Source organism: Erythrolamprus reginae, chromosome 1, assembly GCF_031021105.1.
Source record: "Erythrolamprus reginae isolate rEryReg1 chromosome 1, rEryReg1.hap1, whole genome shotgun sequence".
Classification (NCBI taxonomy): Eukaryota; Metazoa; Chordata; class Lepidosauria; order Squamata; family Dipsadidae; genus Erythrolamprus; species Erythrolamprus reginae.
The window spans coordinates 423,463,246-423,476,061 of NC_091950.1; the positions used below are offsets into that span (position 1 = coordinate 423,463,246).

A 12,816-nucleotide genomic window follows, 5' to 3' on the forward strand; every position below is an offset into this window, starting at 1 on the left:
TAAAAACCAAATACAGAAAGACAAAAGAGATATGCATATTGTACATTTTTTACACTCTACTTATGTAGTAATTGGGGAGTGGGAGAAGGGGGTTGTGAAGGGAGGGAAGTAGATATAGAAGGAAGGGGGATAGGGAAAAGAAGGAGGGGGGGATAGAGAAGCGAAAACCAGCGTTAGAGCTGGGTCTTTCATGATTTGCGGCCTGTAGTTTGAGCTCGTAGTTGGTGTGTTTTACCCTAAGGCTTTATCGATATGTTTTGAATGTAGTTTTTAGTGCCAATATATATAATTCAAACTGTAAACATCGATCGACACGAACTCCAACTTTACAAAGAAAATAAACCCCTAAAAAACCCCATTTTTAAGCAGACATACCTACAAACATACAATACATGAATTATATAGGCCTGGGGGAGATATCTCATTTCCCCCATGCCTGACGACAAAGCTGGGTTTTAAGGAGTTTACGAAAGGTAAGGAGGGTAGGGGCAGTTCTAATCTCTGGGGGGAGCTGGTTCCAGAGAGTCGGGGCCACCACACAGAAGGCTCTTCCCCTGGGGCCTGCCAACCAACATTGTTTAGTTGACGGGACCCAGAGAAGCCCCACTCTGTGGGACCTAATCGGTCGCTGGGATTCGTGCAGCAGAAGGTGGTCTCGGAGATATTCTGGTCCGATGCCATGAAGGGCTTTATAGGTGATAACCAACACTTTGAATTGTGACCGGAAATTGATCGGCAACCAATGCAGACTGCGGAGTGTTGGTGTGACATGGGCATATTTAGGGAAGCCCATGATTGCTCTTGCAGCTGCATTCTGCACGATCTGAAGTTTCCGAACACTTTTCAAAGGTAGCCCCATGTAGAGAGCGTTACAGTAGTCGAACCTCAAGGTGATGAGGGCGTGAGTGACTGTGAGCAGTGAGTCCCGGTCCAGATAGGGCCGCAACTGGTGCACCAGGCAAACCTGGGCAAACGCCCCCCTCGCCACAGCTGAAAGATGGTTCTCTAATGTGAGCTGTGGATCGAGGAGGACGCCCAAGTTGTGGACCCTCTCTGAGGGGGTCAATAATTCCCCCACCAGGGTGATGGACGGACAGATGGAATTGTCCTTGGGAGGTAAGACCCACAGCCACTTCGTCTTATCCGGGTTGAGCTTGAGTCTGTTGACACCCATCCAGGCCCCAACAGCCTCCAGTCACTTCCACTGCTTCGTTGATTGGACATGGGGTGGAGATGTAATTGAAATAACTGAGATGAATTTTCAGAATTCCCCAGTTGGTCATTCGGGGAGTTGAAGTCTACAAATCTCAACATTTCCAAAGTTGGACACTGTTATTACTGGAGAACAGCCATTTCGTTGTTTTAAATCTGTGATTTGTTTTCAACTAAATTTTGACCTCTGGATGCAAAAATTACCAGTTTTTGTCTATCCCCATTCAATAAAAAAACAACTATTTGTATGAACACAATTTAACTTGCAGTAACCATTATAGCCTGTGTATGAATGAAATTATTGTTTGTAAACAGTATACAGTGATACCTTGTCTTACAAACTTAATTGTTTCCGGGACGAGGTTTGTAAGGTGAAAAGTTCGAAAGACGAAACAATGTTTCCCATAGAATCAATGGAAAAGCGATTAATGCGTGCAAGCCCAAAATTCCCCCCTTTTGCCAGCCGACGTGCCCGTTTTTGCGCTGCTGAGATTCCCCTGAGGCTCCCCTCCATGGGCAACCCCACCTCCGGACTTCCGTGTTTTTGTGATGCTTCAGGGGGATCCCAGCATCCGAAAAACGAGCGCTTAGCTGGCAACAGAAGTCCGGAGGTGGTGTTTCCCATGGAGGGGAGCCTCAGGGGAATCCCAGCAGTGCAAAAACGGGTGCTTCGCTGGCAACGGAAGTCCAGAGGCGGGGCATCCCAGTAGCAGCGGTGGGTTTGTATGACAAGGCGTTTGTAAGACGAGGTATCACTGTATTTGGTAAGTTTTTACCAACTTTTTAAGCTACAGGATACCCTCAAAAGTCATACAAATTGTGCATATAAAGGAAAACAAAGTAAAAACTTACCAAATATACTGTTTATAAAGAATAATTTCATTCATACAAATGCTATAATAGATACTGCAAGTTAAGCGTTCGTACAAAAAGTTGTTTTTTTATTGAACGGTAATTATACATATTATTATACATATTATTCATATTAAGGCGAATTGGGTAAGGTCAACAGTGGATAGTCTAAGGGTAAAGTTTTGGGGGTTAAGAGATGATACTACGGAGTCTGGTAGTGAGTTCCACGCATCAACTACTCGGTTACTAAAATCCTATTTGCTGCAGTCGAGTTTGGAGCGGTTTACATTAAGTTTGCATCTGTTATGTGCTCGTGTGTGTGTTTTGCTCTTGAAGTAAAATAAAAGGAGATGTGGTTTGTGAGCTCCAATAAAAGTATCGGTGCTCCAATAAAATATCCCCAAATCCAATCCTATCCAATCAGGATAGCAGCGGGAAAGTGGATCTGTGGGTGAATCGGGGAAAATAATAATAATAATAATTATTATTATTATTATTATTATTATTATTATTATTATTATTATTATTATTATTTATTAGATTTATATGCCACCCCTCTCCACAGACTCGGGAAAGGAAAAGGAGGGGTGGTTCCGGGATGGGTCGAAGCCTGATGGGACCTTCCTTCCGCGATTCCACCTCTTTTCGCGGACTGTCGGTGGGCTAAGCGGTGTCGCTTTGTGTCTTTAGGTGTGGGTGGACGCAGCGGCCCAGATCTTCTTCTCCCTTGGACCCGGGTTCGGGGTCCTCCTGGCTTTTGCGAGCTACAACAAGTTCCACAACAACTGCTATCAGTAAGTCCCGTTCAGAGAAGGAAATTGAAGTTTTCAGGGGGGGAAGATGGGATGGGGAGAGAAGGAAAACTTCTGCAGAAGGACCAGAGATACATTCATTTTCATTCATTCATTCATTCATCTTTCTTTTTCTTTCTTTCTTTCTTTCTTTTCTTTCTTTCACTCTCCCTCTTTACTTCTCTTCCTGCTTTTTCTTTCCCTCTTCCCTCCTTTTTTCTTTCTTTTATTCTTTCACTCTCCCTTCCTTCCTTCTTTCCTTGCTTTATTTCCCTCTTCCCTCCTTCTTTTCCTTCCTTCCTTCTTTCCTTCCTTCCTTTCTCTCTTTCTTTTCCCTCTTTACTTCTCTTCCTTCCTTTCTTTCTCAGAGACAGACAACTTGCACCTTCATCCCCATGTTCAGCCTAGTCCTTGACTTACAACCACCATTAGAATTAGGATTGGAACCACTGCTAAGCAAGATGCTGGCTGAACAAGCCATGCCCAAGTTTGCAACGCATTTTCAACCCTGTTGTTAAATGAATCGTGCGGTCATTAAGTGAACCCAGCTTCTACCTACTCACTTCGCAAACAGTGATCGTGGACCATCATAAACACATGCCTGTCGCCAGGTGTCCAAATTTCGATCGTGTCAGCGAGGTGGCAGTGGTCATAAATGCGAGGACCGGTTCTAAGTTACTTTCCAAAAATGGTGGAAGGTCTTAAGCATAAAACTGATTGGGAAAGACCCAATTAACTCAATCTGTGGAGTCTGGAGGACAGAAGGGAAAGGGGGGACATGATCGAAACATTTAAATATGTTCAAGGGTTCAATAAGGTTCAGGAGGGAAGTGTTTTTAATAGGAAAGTGAACCCAAGAACAAGGGGACACAATCTGAAGTTAGTTGGGGGAAAGATCAAAAGCAACGTGAGAAAATATTATTTCACTGAAAGAGTAGTAGATCCTTGGAACAAACTTCCAGCAGACGTGGTTGGTAAATCCACAGGAACTGAATTGAAACATGCCTGGGATAAACATAGATCCATTGTAAGATAAAATACAGGAAATAGTATAAGGGCAGACTAGATGGACCAGGAGGTCTTTTTCTGCCCTCAATCTTCTATGTTTCTGTTCTGTTGAGCTCTCTGGTAGAATCCTCCCGAAAATTCACAGATACAAATTTCAGACACACACACGTTTGAAAATTCAAAACAATGTTCTTTATACCGAAAATGCAAATAAACTAAGCCCTCTTTTGGTATAGCAAAGAGCACTCATCTCCAACCAAACTGGTAATTTCTACAAGTCCCTTATCAGTTCTGAGATACTTAGCTTGCAGCTGTGAGGCAATTCACAGTCCTTCTTCTTCCACAATGTGAAACACACTTTGCTCTGGATTAGTTTCAAAGCGGGGAAAAATCAGCACACAAAAGGTCAAAGTCAGCAAAACAGTCACGAAACACAGCGATCAGATAATCCTCCACAATGGCCAAACCCACAGGCTGCTCTTTATAGCAGCCTCACTCATGACCCCAGCCCCACCCAACCACAGGTGGCCTCATTTTCTTTGATAATAATCTCTCAGTTGTTGCTGCCTATGCATCGCTCTCTGCATGCGTGGCTGTATCATTAACTCTTGTTCTGAATCCAAGGAGGAGCTAGAGAATTGATCTCCTTCTGAGCTGCCTGCCACACTCTCCTCCTCCCCCTCACTCATGTCTTCTTGGTCAGAGGAGCCTTCATCATCAGATTCCACCGGGAGCAAAACAGGCCTGCAGCATGTGGATGTCTCCCTCACATCCACAGTCCTTGGGGCAGGAGCTGGGCCAGAGCTAACCACAACAGTTTCTACGTTTTGTTTTCAGTGCTGTTGTCACTTTGAAATGTCTTTCAATTAATTTTTGTACGTTGAGGACAAAAAGTCCTCCATCTCTCAGAAATGATGTAGGGCGAGGGGGTTGGGCTAGATGACCTCCAAGGTCCCTTCAAACTCTTTTTATTCTGCTGCTCATCCCCAGCGTCCTAGTCTCAATTTCACATCCCCAGCTAGTCCGATCTCCCTTCTGCTCCTCCTTGGGTTTGGCAGAAGCCCTCGTTGCCCCTGCGAATGATGCTGAACGAGGTATTTTTTGGGGGGCTTTCTCGTTACAGAGATGCCCTTATCACCAGCGCCGTCAACTGCCTCACGAGTTTCCTGGCAGGATTCGTCATCTTCACAGTCCTGGGCTACATGGCAGAGATGAGAAATCTGCCGGTCTCCGAAGTCGCAAAAGATACAGGTAAGGCCCACGTGGTTTACCTCAGGAATGTCCAACCTTGGACAAAATGGAAGACTTGTGGACTTCAACTCCCAGAATTCCCCAGCCAGCAGAGCTTCCACAAGTCTTCCATTTGTCCAAGGTTGGGCATTTGTTTGTTTGCTTGCTTATCTCTCTCTCTCTCTCTCTTTCTCTTTCTCTTTCTCTCTCTCTCTCTCTCTCTCTCTCTCTATCTATCTATCCTCAGAGAGCGGTGGCATACAAATCTCTTTCTTTCTTTCTTTCTTTCTTCATCTTTCTCTCTCTGTCTGTCTGTCTGTCTATCTATCTATCTATCTATCTATCTATCTATCTATCTATCTATCCTGCCGGCGTGTCCCAACCGCCCGTAATTACAGGGTAATTAGTCCAAAAAGACACACACCACACGATAGAAGGAAAACCAAAAGTCTTTATCAACAGAAAAGCAGAACAAACTCCCTTTTTAAATGTCCAAGGGATTTTCTGGTACACACAAGGCACAGGTTAAATGCAGTCCAATTGCTCACCCAATAACTGGGAAATTGAGTCCAATTCTCAAGTCCAGAAAGTCCACACACAGTCTTGAACAGGGAAACAGCAAAACCACAATCTTGACGAAACTATGAATCAGATAAACTTCCATGGGGCTAAATCAGCATGCTGCTCTTTTTATCTGTAGCACTAATTACAGTGGCTTGACAATCATGTGACCAGGTGGGAATGGCTTGACAATCACGTGATCAGGTGGGAGTGGCTTGACAATCATGTGACTGGGGGACTTAAATGTCATGTGACCAAGTGGGAGTTGCTTACCGACCAAGATAAGTTTTCAAACAGGTGCTTGGACTCTTTTTCTGTTGTTTAAGTCCCATTATTTGAATAGCCACAAAAAGGACAAATGACAGACGACATTATTTGTTGAGGAGCACAGTCACATTTTAAGGTTTTGTGCTGAACCCACAAGGTTCAGTAGGATAACAGATTAGGCAAGTAGCTCAACTTTTAAAAATGGCTATCAAAGTTCAGTTCTACATAATGATGAAAATGATTAAAGAGTTTATGGGTAAAAACATACAATTTAATTATTTCTTATTTTAAAAGTAATTAAGGTTCATCCTAACGTAGTAGAGAAGGAAGGAAAATAAAGAAACTATTAAGTATTCACTAAATAGTGCATAAACCTACTACCCCCACTGGGTCCCCCCCTCCACGGGAGCAGCAGCCCATCCAGTTTAACTGGATTTGTATGCCGCCCCTCTCCAAGGATTCGGAGTGGCTCACAACATATACAAGAACAATAATAAAACATCCAATTAATATACATAATGTTGTGGTTGGCTCTGACCCAGCTCCTGCCCCAGGGAATGTGGAGGCAGATGCAGGGGAAACATCAACATGTCATAGTCCTGTTTTACTGCCGACAGAGTCAGGGAGTGCAGTTTCCTCGGACGAAGAAGAAGGTGGGGTTGACTTGGAACAGAGGGGCTTGGCACACAGCCCAGGAAGCCAATCTCCATTATCTTCGGTCAATTCGGATGCAAAAGTTTTAGACCCACGCAGGCACAGACTTATGGATAGAACAGACCAATTGAGGACATATTACAGGAGATAAGACAGGCCATCTGTGTTTGGGTGGGGCTCCAGTAAGTAGAGCTGCTGATATAAATAGCAGCGTGTTGGCTTGGCCATTGTGGAAGATTATCTAATCGTTGTTCTTCAGGACCGTGCCTTGCTGTTTCCAGACTTTGTTGATTTTTCATGACTTTGAAACCAAAGCAGAGCAAAGTGTGGGGGTCTCACTTCGTGGAAGAAGGAGGGCTGTGACGTTTCTTCACAGCTGCTAGCTAAGTACTTAAGGATTGATTAAGGGGATTGTACAGACTACCAGGTTGTTTTGGGACGAGTGCTCTTTGCAAGACAAAAAGGGTGTTTGGTTTCTTTTGAATTTTTGTGATAAAGAACATTGTTTTTGAACTTTCAAGTGTGTGTGTGTCTGAAATTTGTACCCTTGAATTTTTGGGAGACTCATACCATAGAGCCCGGCAGAACACATAAAAAAAAGCAATCCTTAAAATTCTGGTTTTAAAAAAAGTCCATTAACATTCACTCAACAATCATTGGTCAGGGGGAAGATCCATTAGCCCCAGGCCTGGTGACAAAGATGAGTTTTTAGGCTTTTTCGGAAGGCAAGGAGGGTGGGAGCAGTGCAAATATCTGGGGGTAGTTGATTCCCGAGGGTTGGGGCCACCACAGTGAAGGCTCTTCCCCTAAGTCCCGCCAGCCAACATTGTTTGGCTGAAAGGACCCTAAGGAATGAATTAATAATGGGAAATATGGGTGCAATGAAGGAAGATATCAAAGAAGATATTAAGAAAATTGACGATCGTGTTGGACAGCTTGATGAGAAGATAGCGATGATGCATGGAACACTCACACAGAATGATGAAAAAATTAAAAAAATTGAGGAACTAAATGATAGAATGGAAACCAGATTACAATACGCAGAAAGTAGAACAGAATATATTAATAAAAATCTGGAAGAGGCCATTTTAAATCTTGAGCTTGAAAAATCAGCATTCTTCTTGAGGTTTCAGAATATTAGCGAATCAAGTGAAGAAAACCTGCCCCAGATCATGTCAGAAATTCTTGCACCCATCACAAATAAAACGCCACAGGAAATGTACCAACAAATGGATGAAATTTACAGACTATCGACAAGCTATGCAAAAAGAAATCGTCTACCTAGGGAAGTACATATTAGATTCACAAAGCGTACTATAAGAGACGAAATCTACAATATGTCAAAGGAAAATCCTCCATCATATAAAGGAAAAGAGATCATAGTCCTTCGTCAAGTTCCTAGACGAGTGCATGAAAAGCAGAAACCCTATCAAACCCTAGCTAATAAACTCAACAGAAACAAGATACCATTTAGATGGCTGACACCTGAGGGCATGCTTATCTCCTTAATTGACAAAAAATACAAAATAACTTCGACAGAAGATGCAAGAGACTTTTACGATCAAGTCATCAAAAAGGTAGATGAGGAATGTATTAGGGAGCAAGAATCAAAAGATAAATCTAGCCTGGATGAAATCAGCTCTGAAGACACTCTCACAGATAAGGAAACTGGACTTAAATTAACGGAAGAATATGGCAGAGACGGCCCAACAACAAGATCTCAAGCGGAGGCGAGAAAGGAGAAAAGAAGAGAACCAGCAAGCTAACTTACATCACAAAAAACCCTTACCGAATAATGAAATAAGACTATTCTCTATCAATATCAACGGCCTCAACTCTCCTAGTAAAAGGAAAAAAACATTCTACAAAATTGAACAACAAAAAGCAGATATAATCTGTCTCCAAGAAACGCATGTAAAAAAACAAGACCAATTAATCTTAAACCATCCCAAGCTTGGAGAAATCTTCTCATCCCTTGCTGAAGTCAAGAAAAGAGGAGTAGTACTATACATTAAACCTAAACTTAACCCTAAACTAATTTACACAGACGACAACGGACAGATATTAATAGTACAAATTACATCAGGAACAAAAAAAATACATATAATCGCAATCTATGCTCCCACAATAAATCAATCCACTTTTTATGCAAAGCTACATCAAAAAATCACGGAATTAAACTTAACAAATATAATAATAACAGGCGACTTCAATGCAATATTAGACAGGAAAAAGGATCATAAAAGCACTAAGCAAATGAAAAAGAGAAAACAACTACCGACAACTTTTGAACAACTTACAACTGAATTAGCGCTAAAAGACATATGGCATCACTTTAATCCAAACAATAGACAATACACTTTTTTCTCTTTTCCTCACAAGTCATGGTCCCGCATTGATATGGCCTGGGCTGATTTAGAATTTATCAATGAAGTAACAGACATACAAATACTTCCAAACTCCTGGGCAGATCATAACCCCATATTGTTAAAATGGAGAGATTCAACTAATAACCATTCAAGACGATGGACTATGAACCAAACAATATTTAAAGAAGAAAACTTTCAAAAAATGTTAAAACAACAATTGGGTGAGTTTCTCCAAAGTAACAATGATGGCAACACTTCCACACAAAACTTATGGGACACAATGAAAGCCTATGTGCGAGGAACCTATATTGCATACCAAAGAAAAAAGAAAAAACAGAAACAAAACAGCCTATCCACACTAAAAATAAAACTTCAGAACCTTGAAAAAATCCTACAAACAAAACCAGACAATACCGAAACTTTAGGAGAACTGAATATTACAAAACACTACATAAACCTACAAACTCAAGAAGAACTCTCACATAAATTAAGGATTGCCAAACAAAAACACTTTGAATTTGCAAACAAACCCGGGCGATGGTTAGCCTCAAAACTCGCTCATCAAAAAGCAGATAAAATTATAGAGGCAATATATGATCATACAGGTGTTCTAAAAACAACACTTAGCGATAAAAAACAAATAATTAAATCCTTCTTTGAGGAATTGTATAAAAAAGATGACGTAAATGAACAACTAATAAATAAACTATTCGAGACCCTAGAAAATACAGAAAAAATAAATAAGGAAGATCAGGATATGCTAAATGACAAAATAACATCAATAGAACTAATTAATGCAATTACGAAACAAAAAAATAATAAAACCCCGGGTACAGACGGTATACCTGCCGAATTCTACAAACAATTTCAAGAAATCCTGGAACCTATAATGTTACCTCTTTTTAATGAAATCTTTGAAGGTTCAAAACTCCCATCCTCTTGGAATGAGGCTTACATAACCTTAATACCTAAAGATACACAAAACAGAGCTTACATCCAAAATTATCGCCCAATATCCCTGCTTAACTCAGACTATAAAATCTTTCCATCTATCATAGCTGAAAGATTCAAACGAATACTAACTGTTAGAATACATACAGACCAAAATGGCTTCCTTCCAGCAAGAAACATAGCAACAAACACAAGGATTATTTTGGACTCTTTAGAATATTACGATAAAAATATAGATAAACCAGTAGCATTCTTATTCGTAGATTTACAGAAAGCCTTCGATAGTTTTTACTGGCAATTTTTCACAACACAAATGGTGTCAATGCAACTTGGTAATAAATTTACAGAACTCATTAAAACTATATACTCAATACAAATAGCTAAAATACTGATAAACAATGATATGACAGAAACAATAAACATAAAAAAAGGAGTGAGACAGCCCCCCTGATCTTCATTTTCGCTCTAGAAGTTCTACTAAATAAAATAAGACACAACAAGGAAATCCAAGGATTAAAAATTAAAAGCGAACACTGTAAACTTCAAGCATTTGCTGATGACATGGTGTTCATTGTACAAGACCCTTTAAAATCTGCACCTATTCTAATTAATGAAATAAATAAATTTGGAGAGATTGCTGGATTAAAAATTAACAGGGAAAAAACAAAAATGATAACAAAAAATATGACAAAACAGCAGATATTGAAAATAGAGGAACTTGCTAAAATTAAAACCGCCAAAAAAGTTAAATACCTAGGACTATGGATTACCGCAAATTGCAGCACTATTAAGAAAGACAACTACGATAAACTAATCAATGAAATGGACAAAGATTTTTGCAGATGGTCGAAACTCCCACTTTCTATAATGGGGAAAATTGCTGTAATTAAAAGTAATATACTTCCTAGATTTTTATACCTTTTTCAAACTGCACCCATTAAATTAAACAGGATTTTTTTCAAAAACTTATACAAAAAAATTCACAAATTTATATGGACAAAAAAAAAGGCCAGAATAAAACTTAAAGACCTACACCACCATAGGTCAAGAGGTGGATTCGGGTTACCAAACATGGAACTATATTACCATGCCTCAATTGCAAATTTACTGAAAGAATGGATAACACTTAAAAATTTTAGAATATTAACACTTGAAGGCTATGACCTTCAATCCGGGTGGCATAAGTTTCTAACGGCAGACACAGGTAAAATACCAACATACTTCAGATCACACTACATACGAAAAACCTTAATTAACACCTGGCACTTCATTAAAAAAAACCATTACCTCTGTATCCCAAAATGGATATCCCCAACAGAAGCAATTATATACCCGAATGTATTAACCCCTGACAAAATTATAACATATGACCAACTGTTAAATGAAAATACAGTGATCTCTCGATTAGCGCGGGGGTTACGTTCCAAGACCTCCCGCGCTAACCGATTTCCGCGTTATACTGGATGCGGAAGTAAAACCACCATCTGCGCATGTGCGCCATTTTTTTCATGGCCGCACATGCGCAGATGGTGGAGTTTGCGTGTGGGCGGCGGGGAAGACCAAGGGAAGATTCCTTCAGCCGCCCAACAGCTGATCTGCTCCGCAGCGCGGAAGCAGCGAGGAGCCGAAGATGGGGTAAAGGCAAAGGGGGAACCCCATCTTCGGCTCCTCGCTGCTGCCGCGCTGCGGAGCGGATCAGGTGTTGGGCGGCTGAAGGAACCTTCCCTTGGTCTTCCCGCCAGATCACTTGCCGCTTGCCGCTTGCCAGTCCACGCCCCCCTGGATGAGCGGCCCTGCATGGCCCCAGCGCCGGACTCCGTTGCCGAACGCCGAAACCGGAAGGGGCGAGGTGGGGGAGAATGGGAGGCTCAGCATTCCGTCAGTCGCAGCGCTGGCTGTCAACTTTTCTTTTTAGCACTGGGGAGGCAAGTCAGCTCCTGCCCAGTTTTAAAAAGAAAAGTTGACAGCCAGCGCTGCGGCTGACGGAATGCTGAGCCTCCCGTTCTCCCCCACCTCGCCCCTTCCGGTTTCGGCGGTTTCGCAGCGCTGGCTGTCAACTTTTCTTTTTAGCACTGGGGAGGCAAGTCAGCTCCTGCCCAGTTTTAAAAAGAAAAGTTGACAGCCAGCGATTGTTCCGCTGCCGCCAGCATGGCCTGGCTGGCAGCGGAAGATGTAACCTTCGCAACCTCGGAGAGCTTCCTGGGCATGAAAGCTCACGAAAACCAGGAAGCTCTCTGAGGTTGCGAAGGAGCCCACGATCATTCGGCTGCAAGCGGGAGGAAGGCGAATCCCACGGGGCTGGGCTCGTTTATCCCCTCGGCTCCCCTCCTACCAGCCCCGCCGCGGAAGGCTCCATTCTGTTCCCTGAATGGAGACCGCCGGCCGCTCAATCGGGTGGCAGGAAAGCGAATGTCACGGGGCTGGGCTCGGCTCCCCCAGCCCCGCCGCGGAACGCTCCATTCTGTTCCCTGCCGGCCCGATTGAGCGGCCGGCGGTCTCCATTCAGGGAACAGAATTAAAAAAAATTTATTTTTTAATATTTTATTTTTTTAAATAATATTTTTTGAAAAACCGCGTTGCAGCGTTTCGCGCTAATCGAGAACGCGCAAGTCGAGGGACCACTGTAATGATCTAATCCCTAAACAAAAACTCATGGAAAAAGGTATTAAAGTGGATTGGTTACACTACCTACAAATTAAATCAAAATATAATGAAGATAAAAACAAATTAGGCTTTCAAAAAAATAATCTCCTTGATAAGATAATTTTTGCCCCCCCCAAAAAACAAATATCAAACATATACAATATCCTCCTCCAACATGATACTGTAGAAGAAATGGTTAAAGGAACTATGATAGCGTGGTCACAAAATTTTGGGTACACAATTTATTTAAACGAATGGGAAAAAATTTGGACTGTTAA

The 12,816-nt window shown here is 41.9% G+C and overlaps 1 protein-coding gene across 4 annotated transcripts in view; it reads left to right on the plus strand.

Annotated features, from left to right (window-relative positions):
• SLC6A4 (solute carrier family 6 member 4) overlaps positions 1–12,816 on the plus strand; it is a 67,556-nt gene that overhangs the window by 34,508 nt on the left and 20,232 nt on the right. For all 4 annotated transcript variants that reach the window (XM_070735463.1, XM_070735461.1, XM_070735462.1 and 1 more), the window contains 2 exons: positions 2,755–2,858; positions 4,987–5,114. In XM_070735463.1, the coding sequence (XP_070591564.1) occupies positions 2,755–2,858; positions 4,987–5,114 (232 nt within the window). The remainder of the gene's footprint in view (positions 1–2,754; positions 2,859–4,986; positions 5,115–12,816) is intronic.